Genomic DNA, 15,868 nt, shown 5'->3' with positions numbered 1-15,868 from the left:
AGAGCCCGGCCGGCAGCCCTGGGCCGGCATCTGCTGCTCCATCTTCCCAGGAAATATTTCACCCCCCCCCCCCCCCCCCCCGCCCCTGGTCCCGTAGGCCGCCGCCATAGCAGGGCATGGGCGGTTCACCGTTCCCGGGAAGGGACACACCTGCCCCACGGCTCTGTGACTGGGAACATAATAAGCTTCTGTTACGGAAGGTTTTCAATCAGGCTCTAAGGTCCAGTGGGAGGCAGCCCCCCGCCCCCCCTCGACCCCCACCTCTCTTCTCTGGTGCCCAAGTAGATGTATTAACCCTGCCTGTGGGCTTTCAGGGCCGTGTGTAGCGCACCACCTCCCCTAAGCCCAAACGTCTGCAATAGATTACCCCCCCATACCAACGTGGCCCCCCCCCATCACCCGTCTCTGCTGAATTTCCCTTCCTGACGGACAAATGACCTCATTTTCATATCCCTGGGGGTTTTGGGGCATTACAAACAGGCTTTTGCTGGTTTGAGTAAAGGCGGCAATCAGCCGCTCTGAGAATACTGTCCCTTCCTGTCACCACGAAAAATCGCTGAGCTCCCAATCAGCAACTGCCTGCTTACGTCTCTTTTACATTTTCTTTGCCTTGTCTCAGAACGAGCTGAGAGGAACAGAAGGCTAACGGAAGGCTTTTAAAACCTTAAAAAAGTCAATAAAGCCTAAATCCAATACATTAAAATTCTATTTTGCCTTTTGACAGAAGAATACGAGCTTCGATATGATCGTTATGATCTGCCAGTAAGAATAAACTAAGTTGTTTCATACACACACAACGCACACATACACACACCACGCGCACATACACACACCACGCGCACATACACACACCACGCGCACATACACACAGTCAGCAAAACGGCCATTTGCACGCTGTAAATGTCAGTCACGACTCCATCTGCTCTTCTGTACGATAACAACTTTAATTAAATATGCACCAACACGTGCACTGCATTATGGGCATTTTTTTTGGAAGGCTTGCAAAGGGTGAAAATTCACTGTGTTCAAAAGCGACTCTTGCTTTGTTATATCTGCTTCCTAATTGGGATGGGGGGTGTGTCGTCCGGGGGGGGGGGAGGTGGGATGCCGTGGGTCTGTGTTTAACGAGCAACACGCTTTAATCATGGCCCGATGCCTTGGAGCTGGTGCTGAGTGTAGAAGCCCCCCCCCCAGCCACGTGTGCCTGGGCAAATTCTCAGACCAGCTGCTTCACAACATACACACAATATGCCTCCAAGTGTCAGCCTGAACCGTGTGTGAGACACGAGTACTGCGCCCCCTTGTGGTGGACGAGGATAGGGCGAACCAGGCTACAGAAGGTCAGCCATGTTTGGTGAGGATCCTTATCCCCAATGTGTAAGGAGTCTGGACGACCCATGGGTAACCCCCCCCCCCCCCCCCCCCCGTTCATGGGACAGTGACCAGCATACTTTACAGGGAAGTTCGTTAACCCTCTGAAATTCAGCATCTACATCACAATCAAAGCCGGTGTGGTGAACACTCACATGCCAGGGTGATGCCAGTAGCGGGGGGGGGGGGGGCATCTGGCCTCAGGCCCTTCACTTCAGGATTCACAGAGAGGAATCCCCCTCCCCACCTGTCAGCCCCTGCTGTGAGACCCCATGTCCAGCCCGTGTAAATGGTACATTTAGACCAGGGGTGTCAATCTCCAGTCCTGGGGGGCCGAAGCCCTACACATTTTTGGGTTTCTCCCCATTTAACACATCTGATTCAACACCTTGTGACTCTGTGCACTGATTACCACACGACTCTTGAGCTGAATCATTTGCGGTGAAACAGGGAAAGAACTAAGCTACACAGGGCTCCGGCCCCCCAGGACTGCAGTTTGACACCCCTGATTTAGACAATGCGTCACCCCCTCCTCCAAAGACACCAAGATAGGAGCTCTAATTCCTGCCCAAATTATATAAGAAAATAATTTTGAAATAAGATAATATGTAATTTAATAACAAAAAAAGCAACAAAATGAGGCTACAAGCTGGACACAGGTGTAGAGGAGCAGTCACAGAACCCTGGCATGGCACCCTATGGCCACATGGGTATCAGCACGCCCCCCCCCCCCACTGGAATCCTGGGCACGCCGTCTGCACAGCGTCGCGCAGGAGAGGAGTCTGGCGGCCTTGGTTGCTGGGCAACGCCGCGAGAGGGCTTGAAGAATGAAAGCGGGGGGGGGGGCTTGTCGGTTTTTGCTTTATAAAACCTTGAAATAAATAAATATGTTTTGAGATACACGGGCTGGGGCCTTTCAGAGCGGCCCTTGATGTGACATTCCAGCTGCGGCACACGGGGGGGGGGGGCAGGGGCCTCATTGTGAAGAATGAAGAAGCGTCTCTCCTAGTAACCAGGACACGGCGGGAGGGAGGGGGGGGATACAGGGCTGAGCTGCCTCCACAGGGACGGGAGGCCCGCATAGCCAGCTAAACCTGGGGGGCGAATCCTGGGGCAATGCAACCTTTAATATGGGGGGGGTCACTTCTCATTGGTCATCGTACTAGTTGCTATTACTGGTTATTGGTTCAATATTAGTGAATTTATCGGTTCCCCTTGGATTATAAATGTCTTGCAGTTACAAGGCTGCACCAACAGATGGCAGGACAAACACAGAATATTCTGCTTGCGGCCGAATGGGTTCGTTAAACAGCCGCGCGGATCACAGGTATGTCTATTTGTGCGACGTCAGTTTTCTCGATTTGCAATTTAAAATGACAAATATGGTGCCGGCATGTTCTGATTTCCTTAGAAACAGCTCCCTGGCAAAGGAAGCAGCACCGGACCCCATCGCCGGCAGCTCATGTACGGCAGCTGCACCAGGTCACGTGACCGCATCACGGCACCAATCAGGTGCAGGAGAGACCAGGAAATGTCAGTAACGAACACAGAGGGAGTGTAAAACAGACCGGGCTGGTTCTGAACGCCCAGTCTCAGTCTGACGGCTGTCATTAATGCAGGGATGTCTCCACCTGCTCCCAGGCCAAAGCCGGACCTGTTGCAGATCCTCCTCTGTTCGAATTCAACACACCCACGTGCCACTCCTCTCCAACCCCACCCGCCGCACAGCCGACATCCCAGAAGACGTTCCTCTCCTCCGCTGCCATGGCAACCCCCTCTGCCCCAGTCAAGCAAACAAACATGCACACAAGAGAATGGAATATGTGGGGGGGGGGGGGTGCAAAGTGGATAAGAAAAATAGAGGTGGGGGCATAAATCCTGAGTCCTGTCAAGTCGGGGCGGATCCCGTCACCGTCTCCGCAGAGAGATCCCGTCACCGTCTCCGCACAGAGATCCCGTCACCGTCTCCGCACAGAGATCCCGTCACCGTCTCCGCACAGAGATCCCGTCACCGTCGAGTTGCTGTAGTATTCAGGATGCTCTGCCCACAGGTTCAGACCAAATGTGCTGCGTGCTAATCCTCCGAGACGGACTGGCCCCTACCATGCTGAGCCTTGGATGCAGATCGCCAGGCAACCGTCACCCTGGGAGATCTTCTCTGGGGAAAGTGTGAATTCGCCGGCCTGTCCTGCGTTGTGCTCCTACACACGCAATGCAGTTACACAAGTGGCACTAGGGGATATTACGCTAAGGATTTTATGTTACAATTTCATGCTAGAAATGAGTAACCGAAGCACTGAGCTCCTGCTACAATGCCCTGGTACTGGCATCCTCATGCTGATGATTATCCATCAGGAGGCATGTGAACCCATTTACGGCTGGGGATGGTCAGGGTAAGACGGCTGATCGCTCCAAGCGCTGGTGCCTCCATGTGGTGTCTCTCACGCCTGGGGTGCCCGCAATGGCAATGACGACGGGGGGGGGGGGCTTTTAGTTCCATTAGCTTGTGACGCTGCCGTTGCAGCTATTGAGTTTCTGCCAAAGTCAATGAGGCATAGTTTCTAAGGGGCTGGAAGTGTGGTGACAGGTCAGAGGTTAGAAGTGAGAGCTAAAGGTAAGAGGCAAGGGGAAGTAGCCGAACCCTTATGAAGAGGATTTTCTCTCCAACGCGGTAGCGGCCCTGGGACTGCCTCTCCACACAGAACTTATTGGGGCACTTGCAAGGGGGGTCCTCTGAGATGTGCTTCACCTGAAACAGCCAAAGGTAAAGGGAGAGGGGCCCATTACAAAGGTAAAGGGACTGAGGCCCGTTTCACAGGGGAAAGGGACTGAGGCCCGTTTCACAGGGGAAAGGGACTGAGGCCCGTTACACAGGGGAAAGGGACTGAGGCCCGTTACACAGGGGAAGGGAGAGAGGCCCGTTACACAGGGGAAGGGAGAGAGGCCTATTACACAGGGGAAGGGAGAGAGGCCTATTACACAGGGGAAGGGAGAGAGGCCCGTTACATAGGGGAAGGGAGAGAGGCCTATTACACAGGGGAAGGGAGTGAGGCCCGTTACACAGGGGAAGGGAGAGAGGCCTATTACACAGGGGAAGGGAGAGAGGCCTATTACACAGGGGAAGGGAGAGAGGCCTATTACACAGGGGAAAGGAGTGAGGCCTGTTGCACAGGGGAAAGGGAGGGAGGCCTGTTACACAGGGGAAGGGAGAGAGGCCTATTACACAGGGGAAGGGAGAGAGGCCCGTTACACAGGGGAAGGGAGAGAGGCCTATTACACAGGGGAAGGGAGAGAGGCCTATTACACAGGGGAAGGGAGAGAGGCCTGTTACACAGGGGAAGGGAGAGAGGCCCGTTACACAGGGGAAGGGAGAGAGGCCTATTACACAGGGGAAGGGAGAGAGGCCTATTACACAGGGGAAAGGAGTGAGGCCTGTTGCACAGGGGAAAGGGAGGGAGGCCTCTTACACAGGGGAAGGGAGAGAGGCCTATTACACAGGGGAAGGGAGAGAGGCCTGTTACACAGGGGAAAGGAGAGAGGCCTATTACACAGGGGAAGGGAGAGAGGCCTGTTACACATAGGAAGGGAGAGAGGCCTGTTACACAGGGGAAAGGAGAGGCAGGGTACTCACAGCATCATCCAGTAGCTTGCCTGTGCTCTTCCTGCCAGGAGACTTGACTGGGGAGGGCGAGGCAGGTGAGGGGGGAGGTAGGGGGACTGCCTCCTCCTGTTCAATCTCCTTCTCCAGTTTTATTAGCCCCGGAGGCTCCACTTTGTACCTGAGAGGGATGAGCTCCTGTCAGTAATATTTGTGTTTGATTAATAAACAAACAAACAAGTAAATGTCAAGTCTGGCCCCAGGGGGTTGGGCATGACACACACAACCACAAGCTGGGGGCATCCTAAGGCATTTCCTAAAACAGATGGTAACACTCTAATTGAGGAGGCACAAATAATGTAGTAGTACACTCTGACTTACTGTATTAATTAACCAGCAACTAAGTGTTAGTTACGCACTGATCCCATATTCGTTTATAATTAATCAATTATAACTGTTCATGTATTTCATGCAGTAACTATATTTGTTCATGATTTGTACTTGAGTAGTAACTGAGCTACTAAGTTACTTGTGCCTCCTCAGGTAAAGTGCTACCAAACAGATGTCCTGACACCACCTCAGGATGTTTTGAGGCGCAATTCCTGTCACCAGTGCCACAGCTGATCCAGAATCAGTGCTGATATTTTACATCCTGAGTTTTCCTAACATTTTAAGGTCTTTCACATCAGATACACCTCTACCTGGCTGGTTTCTGGTTATTGCCAGTGTCTCCTGCTTCATTGCTGTCTTAAAAACTCTGAGCCTGGAAGCAGCTGCCTCACAGTATAGCCTTTTGCCAGCAGAACCAGGATTAAACCAGGATTAAACCAGGATTTAAAAATGCAGATTTTTTTTAAAATATGGAGTGGTCTCTTAATTTTTTCCAGAGCTGTATATGTGTCTTGGAACAAAAGCGACGAAGAGGCACCAGAAAGACGTTCAGCCTTAAAGCTGAGATGCTTTGACCCCACAAGCCTGAATTGGACGAGCAGGTGGGGAATAGATGGATGGATGTTTTCCACAGCTACAACGGATGCTTGTAGTACTGGTGATGATCAGAGCCAAGCCAACCACTGCCCGGGTTTCATCTTGGAAAACTGCCCCAGAAAGCCATAAAAACGTTAATAACTTATCTGGAAAAGCATGGGGGGGTATAGACGGGGAATACCAAGCAGGACCGCTATGTTCCTCGCAGGCAGCTTACGCACATAAACACCCCTGTGTGCCCCACTCCAGATCTCCGCCATATCCCCACTATAAATAACAATCCTCCTTTTACTGCCCATCCAGTGCAATCCGAGCGAAAACATTTCAACATACGCGAACCATACATCTGTGAGCACATATCTACAGTGAAGCATGCGAATCACCTCAGGAAACATATATAAACAGGCCACTACTGGATTTAACAATACGCTCGTGACAATACGTTTCAAACACTAGCCACTGTTATCAAGCAGACCAAGTGCATTGTGGGAAACGTAAGAAATATAGAAGGTTCAGATGAAGTTCTTATGTGGTTACAGTGGGTGTATCATACTGTAACACTAGAACTTGTCTTATCTGCTCCATGGACGTCAATAACATTCCGGAGAGGCTGATTTAGAAGGGTGAAAATGCCAGAGCTGCCCCCCCCCCGATTCCCCCAGCTCAGACCAGCACACCTGGCTGGGCTTGGCCCAAGACAGGGTCTGGGAGCCATATGGGTCCAGTTGTGGTTACGGTAGATAAGCCAGTGACCATTAACATTTACATTCGTGCTGTGAGCCCCAAGCTTCACCCACACACTCTGTCTGCAGTGTGACTTGCCAGCAGTTGGGGTCAGGGAGGGGTCACGGACAGGTCGGGCACCAACCTTGGTTCGAAGCCTCTGATAGGAAGGCAGAATCCAACACTAACATAGACTGTAGACATTTCAGTGATTGTCATATAGGTTTACTGTTCACTATTATTTATTGTTATTGTCTATTAGTGTGTCAATGTATAAATGAGTGTGTAAACTGAAATTTCCTTTCTGTCTCTCTGTCTACAAATGTCTGCCTATCCATCTTAATTCTTAGCAGATATTCTTCTCCCCAAGGGCTCAGCCTTGCCGGATTCTCACACTCACTACAAGAGGATGGTGCTCTTCCGCAGAAAGCCAAACTGAGTAAGTACGACAGCCAGCCAACAGGGATGGACATATCATTCCAGGGGATGGTTTGTATTAAAAAGAACTTCTTGGTGTTTTATGGAAGAGGCAGAGATTCCAGAAGGTCCACGGAGGACATAGACAAGATGATTTTGTGTGGTACAAAAACATTTTTTTAGAAATTCATAATGTTATTTAGTGTTTTACATAGCTATAAAACAATACTGAGGCAACATTTTTCAGATAGACACAGGCAGACAAGCTGGAAAGCATGACTGAATCATGTCAGATAGTCACGTGAAGGTTCCTCTCACCTGGTGGCGATGCGGCCCAACTCCAGCAGACACAGGCAAACCTCCCGTGGCTGTTTGTGGAGAACTGGGAAGACAGGGATACACATGGGGAGTGAGGGATGCACACACACACACACGACACACAAATACACACACACACACACACACACACACAAACACACACACGACACACGTGCTGTCAGAAGGCCTGCTGTGAATGACAGCCACACTCACACGGTCATACCACATGGATCTCAAGGTCATTTTCACCTCCCGAGCATCACACTGGGGGCCAATGTGACACTGTGGTGTCACATTGGCCCTGCTCCAGTCCGCTTCCAGAACCCTCATAACCATTAGCCTCGTCCAGCGCTGACTCACTATGTTTTTGTATGGACCGTGAAACGAAACTTAAACAGGAGTAAATGGCACTGGGTATCGTCAACCTGGGGCCCTGCTGTTTGCTGATAATGACTGACCTTGGCAGTGCCTGAACATTAATAGAGTACACAGTGAGTTTAATGCCTCATGAATGAGTGAAGCAACACCAGGATGATGCTAAACACCGGAGTAATGCTCAACACCGGGGTAATGCTCAACACGGGCGATAATGCTCAGCACCAGGGTAAAACTCAACACGGGCGATAATGCTCAGCACCAGGGTAAAACTCAACACGGGCGATAATGCTCAGCACCAGGATGATGTTAAACACGGGGGTAATGCTCAACACCAGGGTAATGCTTAGCACTGGGATAATGCTCAACACTGGGGTAATGCTCAACACCAGGGTAATGCTCAGCACCAGTGTAATGCTCAACACCGGGGTAATGTTCACCACTGGGGTAATGCTCAGCACCAGTGTAATGCTCTGCACCAGTGTAATGTTCACCACTGGGGTAATGCTCAACATCAGGGTAATGCTCAACATCAGGGTAATGCTCAACACCAGGGTAATGCTGAACACCGGGGATAATGCTCAGCCCCAGGGTAATGCTAAACACCGGGGTAATGCTCAACACCAGGGTAATGCTTAGCACTGGGATAATGCTCAACACCAGGGTAATGCTCAACATCAGGGTAATGCTCAGCACCAGTGTAATGCTCACCACTGGGGTAATGATCAACACCAGGGTAATGCTCAGTACCAGGGAAAAGCTGAACACAGGCGATAATGCTCAGCACCAGGGTAAAGCTCAACACGGGCGATAATGCTCAGCACCAGGATGATGCTAAACATCAGGGTAATGCTCACCACTGGGGTAATGCTCAACCCCGGGATAATATTCAACACTAGTGTAATGCACAACACCCTGCCAACAGTCCTGATGCCACATAACCTCATTGTCACTGAAGTAATAAAATCCAGGTTTAATATAGCCTGTATTTACTGAGCAGGCTTCTCCCTGACAGTGGTCTATGCAACCTGTTCATATCTCAGACTTTCAAAATAGTAAATCAATATATCATAAATATTTCATAATTATGCTTTTCAGCTGACTTGACGTACTGACAGATATGGATAAATGAAATGGTTTTTAGGTGAGCAGTATGAATTTTCATCTAGTTTTGGACAACAAAGACATGCAAATTCACCTGGACAGTCAACAAAGTTGTAAAGGTTGTAAAGAGGTTGTAAAGAAAAACACAGCAGGCATCACAGCGCACTACAAACATAATGGCACACATGCTGAAAACTACAATTTCCATCATACTCTGGGTGGGTTTTGGTAATGGTGCACATGAGCTGGACATGTGACACAGCACACCATGCAGGAAGCAATGCTGGTCTATCTCTGGTCACCACGGGAAATGAGTTGGCTGCCATGCCTGCTGTAGTTACGTACCGATTTATGCAGGAACGATGCCAGAAGATATGGAGAGAAAAAGAAACAGAATATAGAACAGTGTTATCTGTTTAAGTTTATGTATGTGTTTCTTCTAGAACACATTCTGAAAAAGGTGTAACTGGTATAGAGGCCTAGGAACTCACACATGAACACTGAACCTATGCTTGCTGGCAGAAGAAGCATCGCTTCAGGGATCACAGCCCACTGAAACAGACGAACGAAACCCCAACACCTTTCACACAATAAATGGTAAACTTGTGGTTTGAGATTGAGGTAAACAGGTATGACATTACATAGAGACCTACTGATGGTGAACATAGATGAAGTGGACCACACTCTTATGATCTAGGCAGACATCGATGGCAAACTCAACCTGGCACACAGTCCCACGCAGACAGACACACAAAGGCGCAAGAACAGAACAAAGCACACATGAGACCACGGATCACACTTTCCATTGACATTTACCACGCGCTTTTATCCAAAGCTTCATACATTTTTGAGAAAGCAGTCAGCCAGTCCCTGGAGCAACTGGGAATTAAGGGTCTTGCTCCAGGGCCCAACAGTGAGATCACTCTGCCGACCATGGGATTTGAGCTGGCGACCTTCTGATCCTAACCCACTCAGCCACACACCGCCCCCCACTTTTTCAGTTCCCGAGGACACCTACAAGTTTTGACCCAACCACAAAAGGAATATATTGACTAATATCCTGAAAAACTGTTTGAACATCACGTCCCACAGGATTTAGGTGGCATCATACTCTGTGGGAACTAGCGCAGTTTCTCTGGAATCTGGCCTAGATTCTGTCACCCCGTGTCCTCCTTCTTGTGCCAGGCTGTCGGGTCACGTGCCAGGAGGTTCCTTTGTCTCAGGCACCACCCAGCGAATGGGTCGGGGAGGCGGAGCCAACAGGACAGAAACCAAGAAGGAGCCCAGATAGGTGCCCCCCGTGCACTGGAGCCAGGGTTTAGATTCCAGTTGCACTGTGGGGTGACCCCTGGCAGTGGTGACAGGTGGGTGGGTTTGGGTCCAGGGTGTCGATTCCTCACGGCACACAAGCAGCCCATTCAGACAGATGAGAAGAGGCGCTTTTGTGTCCCTGGATCTCTCCGGTCCATCTCGAGTTAACAATTTAGCCCTTTCTCCCACGACAGATCCGGATCCAGGCAGAGAGGGCGGGCGAGCAGAGGAGAAGGCCGTCTTTGTGCAGTGGGACATGTCCTGACCATGCTGCCCCAACCCCTTAGGCACCCTGGCAGGAATTCATCTTGCTTTGTTCCACTCCTGCACCAGTGTAGTGAGGTGCAGAGCAGAACCTCCGCTTGACTTTCCTGAGCACTGGCCAACTGGCGGCATTGGGAACTAACACAGATACATTAAGCGTCCGGTTAAGCTGTGGCTAGGTCTGAACAGTGGCCATGCTTACCACCACTCAAACCATGCATTTGCTTGGGGCCTCCTGTTGGCTTAAAACAGGCACTACACTAAACACTAAACAAACACTTTCCTTATTTAGGAGATACTGAAGCAGCATGTTCTGCTAACCAGCTAGCTAGCTACGATCTTCTGACTCTACTCGCTAAGTATTTATTTAGTTTTTGAAACATCTAAAGGGGGGCAAGGGGCCCCAAAGGGACTTTGTGAGTGGGGCCCCAGAAAAAAACAGCCCCACCTCTACAGAAGGTCCTAGAACTCTTCCCAACGTCGGCGTAACTTCCCTCGTACAGAAGGGTTAACTAGACGAACCCTGTAAGGGGCAAAGGTCTTAAAGATTGTTTATTGCATCCCAGGATTCCATTAATCAATCATTACCAGCTTGAAGCTGAAGTATATCTGACCTAAACAGGCAAATGTTTCAGACCTAAAAATGTCTAATGATACTATTTTCAAATTGATTAAAAATGACTGAAAAGTACTGCTCCTTACTCAGCTTTAGCCTGTGACAAACAGCAACCAATCAGTTCATCAGTTCTAATTAATTAAATCTGCATAAAGTTTTGCTTTTCTGAACTCAAAAAAGCACACAGTGGACTATTTACTAGTCGCTGAATCCCAAAGAGACAGATAATCCTCTGTGTGTCCCTGGCTTATTACCTGGTACAAGCTTACAACTACAACATGCATGAAACTGAACGTACAGGATGACATTTGCATAGCAGGATCTGTCTGTTTAAGCTTCTAGACCAGTTTACCAGGTAAAGAACTTTCACAAACAAGAAAACCATAGAGAAGAGCAGTAGATCGCCCAAGGCTACGAAACAGGATGGACGAAAATCTAAACAATGAATGTTATTTTCATGGGATGACAGACGGTGCAGAAATATGGACAAGGGCAATATGGCAAAAGCATCGAGAGGTACAGAGAGGAGGTGATGGAGATGGGTGTAGAGATGGGGGGAGGGGTCACATGACCTACAGGGGGGCAGACAGGTGTGGGAGGGGGAGCAGGGCTCAGATACTCACCCAGGCCCTCAGACTCAAATAGACAGGTGTCATCCACCCCCACTTCACGGCACCATGACAGGAAGTTGGCTGTGTTGTCCCGGGCAAAGAAGGAGCCAGAGGGGGCGCTAGCACGGCAGGGGATCCTTCGGCTGGGGAGCGTCTGTGGGAAACGAACACAGAGACGGCCGATGATACACCGACTGACAGAACAGAACATAGAGCCTGGCACAGAGTAGAAGTTACAGACACAGAGATAACCCAGCATAGACAGAGTAGAAATTGCAGACACAGAGACAGCCTATCACAGACAGAGTAGAAATTGCAGACACAGAGACAGCCTATCACAGACAGAGTAGAAATTGCAGACACAGAGACAGCCTATCACAGACAGAGTAGAAATTGCAAACATAGAGACAGCCGATCACAGACAGAGTAGAAACTGTAGTCACAGAGACAGCCCATCACAGACAGAGTAGAAACTGTAGTCACAGAGACAGCCAATCACAGACAGAATATAAATCACAGATGGAACGTTTCTGTTATGATTTCTTTAGTTGTATTCTTTAGCTGTATGCCATTATATTTATATGAAATCAGAGGATATCCCTAAACCATTATAATATCTAAACCACAGTCAACAAAGACTAGTCTAAGTGATCTCAAAATACTCACTAATACTAACTGTGACCATCAAAGCAACAAAAACATGAATCACAAATAGTATTATCTATAAAAGACCATAAAAATGATCAGCTGCTAAAGAAGTTATAATGTTTTTTGGGGACACTGTCTGACTGACAGATCCATTTGCTGTAGATGGCTGGAATCAGGTTGAGCCCTTGGTCTGTGAGAAGCATTTGCTTTTGGTCACAAAGGGATGTGGGTCTCCACTTTGGCCGGGTGACTGGGCAGACCCTTCCTCTACGGGTGCCGGTGCCTCCATGCCAGGTTCTGGTTTCACTTCAGCTGGGAAGTTCTCCGCTCTCATCCACTGATCAATATTCTGGAAGCGATCAGAGGCAACCAGGTTTCTTTGTGCGTCTTATGGAGAAAGCAGGGGGGGCTTTGCCATCAAATAAGGCGAAAGAGGTGTGGTCAAGGGTCAGGGCGTGGTTTGGAGTTGGGGGGGCAGTCCCGTGAGATAAGATCACATGCTTTGCGCTGCCATCCAGGTCGATTTATGAACTATTCTGTGGTTTTTACACAGGATGTGAGAGTCTGGGTCTCAGAGTTAGGTACAGTGATGTCATGCTGGAAACACTCACTCCTGTGTCAAGATTTCTCCTTTGTCTCCTCCTCCTCAGAACCTCCATCCCTTCAAAGGCACACACACACCTACACGCACACACACACACCTACACGCACACACACACACCACACACACACCTACACGCACACACACACACACACACGCACACACACACACACTTACACGCACACACACACACACACACACACACACCTACACGCACACACGCACACACACACACCTACACGCACACACACACACCTACACGCACACACACACACACACGCACACACACCTACACGCACACACACACACATACGCACACACACACACACACACATGCACACACGCACACACACACACACACCTACACGCACACACACACGCACACACACACACACACCTACACGCACACACACACACACACACACACCTACACACACACATGCACACACGCACACACACACACACACCTACACGCACACACACACACCTACACGCACACACACCTACACGCACACACACACACACACGCACACACACACCTACACGCACACACACACACACACACAGGCTTGAGCCTAAGACAGAGTTATAATCACCAACTGCAAGCCAACAAACTTGGGGGCCAAATCCTGGGTCATGATATGGACTCTGCAGTGCATTCAGCATTCTGGAAGGTTCTCTCACAAGCGGGGGGCCCGTTAGATCTTGGAGAAGCCGATGCTGTGATTTCAGAAGGTACGCATTGCGGCAGGGTGATCCAAAGTCTGACTCAGTGTCAGAGGCTGGGGACGCTAATCCAGCTATCAGCCAGCGTCTCGGACAGGAAGTTACCATCAGCACGAAAGGTATGCAGAGGTTCTCCCACAGAGCTGCTGCTGCTGCTTTCATATCAGACGCAGCATCAGGCACTGTATACCCTCGCTGCGTTGGCAGGTCGTCGCTTGCTGGTTTTAACACTGTTGTTCACATCGTTACTCTACAATCCAGCTCCACATAAACTGTAACCTTGCCCAATAGACATATAAACCGCAAACGCAAAGGAGTAAAACCGGCTTTTGCACGAGAGTTGCCCTGAATTCGGGAAGTTCTTTTGGAATGAGAAGCACTTATTCTTCTTTCCATGAATGTAACATTCGGGAATGAAATTGAAATGATTAAATGTTCATGGTTATATAATTCATTATTTATACCACTTGTGCTAATAATCAATGACTATTGAGCAAAGATTAGATATAAATGCTCAGTGGCCAAATTATTAGAGACCCCCATGTGGAACTTCCCCGTCCCCCGAGAGTGGTAAGAGCATTCCGTGTTCGGAAACGCCTTTCTGCGCACCACTGCCAACCTGAGCCATCATTCTTGCACTTGTGGCCTTCCTGTTAGCATTAACGAGTCTGGCCATTCTCCTGGGAGGATCAGATCACTTAGCTCACGCCATTCTAATGCTCTGAGACATGCTAAGTGAACCTTGTGACCCTGTCTGCTTGCTGTATGTATTCAGCTGCAGCCACATGACCGGCTGGTTGGTCCGTGTTAATGAGCCGCTGTACCTAACAAAGTGACCCCTGCACACATTGATATGTGTGAAAAAAATTATAATGGAGTCACCTGACACAAATTTACCTGCACTGTTGGGTCTCTGGGATTGTGATGTAGACACACAGGTTCGGTGCGGGTTTTTGGGATGACCTCTCAATCAGCCAATAATGAAGCAGTGGTTCTCAGCTCCAGTCCTGGGGACCCACTGTGATTGACTGATTGAGAGGTCCTTCAAAAAACCGGTACCCACTCCGGTTCTCCATGGATCAGGCTCCCCACCCTGCTCTAGCCCTTTAAACACCTCCTCTGTTGACTAGCATTCAGGAGAACCTTCTCATGTTTCCTGCTTGATGGGATCTCCTTCCTCTCCTCTCCTCTCCTCTCCCCCTCACACAGCGGCCATTATGTCAGCATCACCCCAGCATGCACTGGGAGGTCGTCATGGTGCCGTTTCACCACATCACATATTCCTAAGGAATAAATAAAGCAGCGTCACTAAAATGAGGGACCACAGGCAGGTCCAGCGTCTGACAAAGGCTGCTCGTCGCCGGTGTCTCCATAACAGTCGATTCCCCATTTATTGCAGCGCCCGTAAGCCGTGCCAAACCCGAACCCCGCAGACCCGACCGGCTAATTGGAATCAGGCCTTGGGGGGGGCAGGGGGCAGGGGGCAGAGGCTATAAAATAAGATTCCAAAGAAGAACCATCAGTCACACTGTGATGGTGACACGCATCACAGGCTCTAGTCCTGATGCTGGAGCCGATGGCTGCCAACGAGCCGTGTAATCAAGCGTCTTAACGAGTGTACTGCTCTATTCACTCAGGACTTAATGAGGGTTTTTGGGAACCAGCCCTGGGAGGTAATGGGAGATCCCAGAAAAGCTGAAGAGTAGGACAGATATATTAGACAGACAGAGAGACAGACAGGCAGAGAGACAGAGAGGCGGACAGGCAGACAGACAGAGAGGCAGACAGACAGGCAGACAGGCAGAGAGACAGAGAGGCGGACAGGCAGACAGACAGACTGACAGACAGGCAGGCAGACAGACAGAGAGACAGGCAGACAGATAAAGAGACCGACAGGCAGAGAGACAGACAGGCAGACAGGCAGAGAGACAGAGAGATAGACAGGCAGAGAGGCAGACAGGCAGAGAGACAGAGAGGCAGACAGACAGAGAGACAGGCAGGCAGACAGACAGAGAGGCAGGCAGGCAAAGAGACAGAGAGAGACGGACAGGCAGACAGACTGACTGACAGACAGACAGGCAGACAGACAGGCAGACGGACAGAGAGACAGGCAGACAGACAGACAGAGAGACAGGCAGACAGACTGACAGAGAGACAGGCAGGCAGACAGACTGACAGAGAGACAGGCAGACAGACAG

General features: G+C 49.8%; 1 protein-coding gene across 4 annotated transcripts in view; it reads right to left on the bottom strand.

Annotated features, from left to right (window-relative positions):
• The window catches only part of gas2a (growth arrest-specific 2a), a 35,782-nt gene that overhangs the window by 4,079 nt on the left and 15,835 nt on the right, over positions 1–15,868 (bottom strand). For all 4 annotated transcript variants that reach the window (XM_023797829.2, XM_023797832.2, XM_023797831.2 and 1 more), the window contains 4 exons: positions 11,708–11,849; positions 7,415–7,478; positions 5,003–5,150; positions 4,013–4,120 (listed from right to left, as the gene is read on the bottom strand). In XM_023797829.2, the coding sequence (XP_023653597.1) occupies positions 4,013–4,120; positions 5,003–5,150; positions 7,415–7,478; positions 11,708–11,849 (462 nt within the window). The remainder of the gene's footprint in view (positions 1–4,012; positions 4,121–5,002; positions 5,151–7,414; positions 7,479–11,707; positions 11,850–15,868) is intronic.

The sequence above is a fragment of the Paramormyrops kingsleyae genome, chromosome 13 (assembly GCF_048594095.1).
Source record: "Paramormyrops kingsleyae isolate MSU_618 chromosome 13, PKINGS_0.4, whole genome shotgun sequence".
Taxonomy (NCBI): domain Eukaryota; kingdom Metazoa; phylum Chordata; class Actinopteri; order Osteoglossiformes; family Mormyridae; genus Paramormyrops; species Paramormyrops kingsleyae.
The sequence above is the reverse complement of the archived record's forward strand: the minus strand, read 5'-3'. Positions and strand labels throughout refer to the sequence as shown.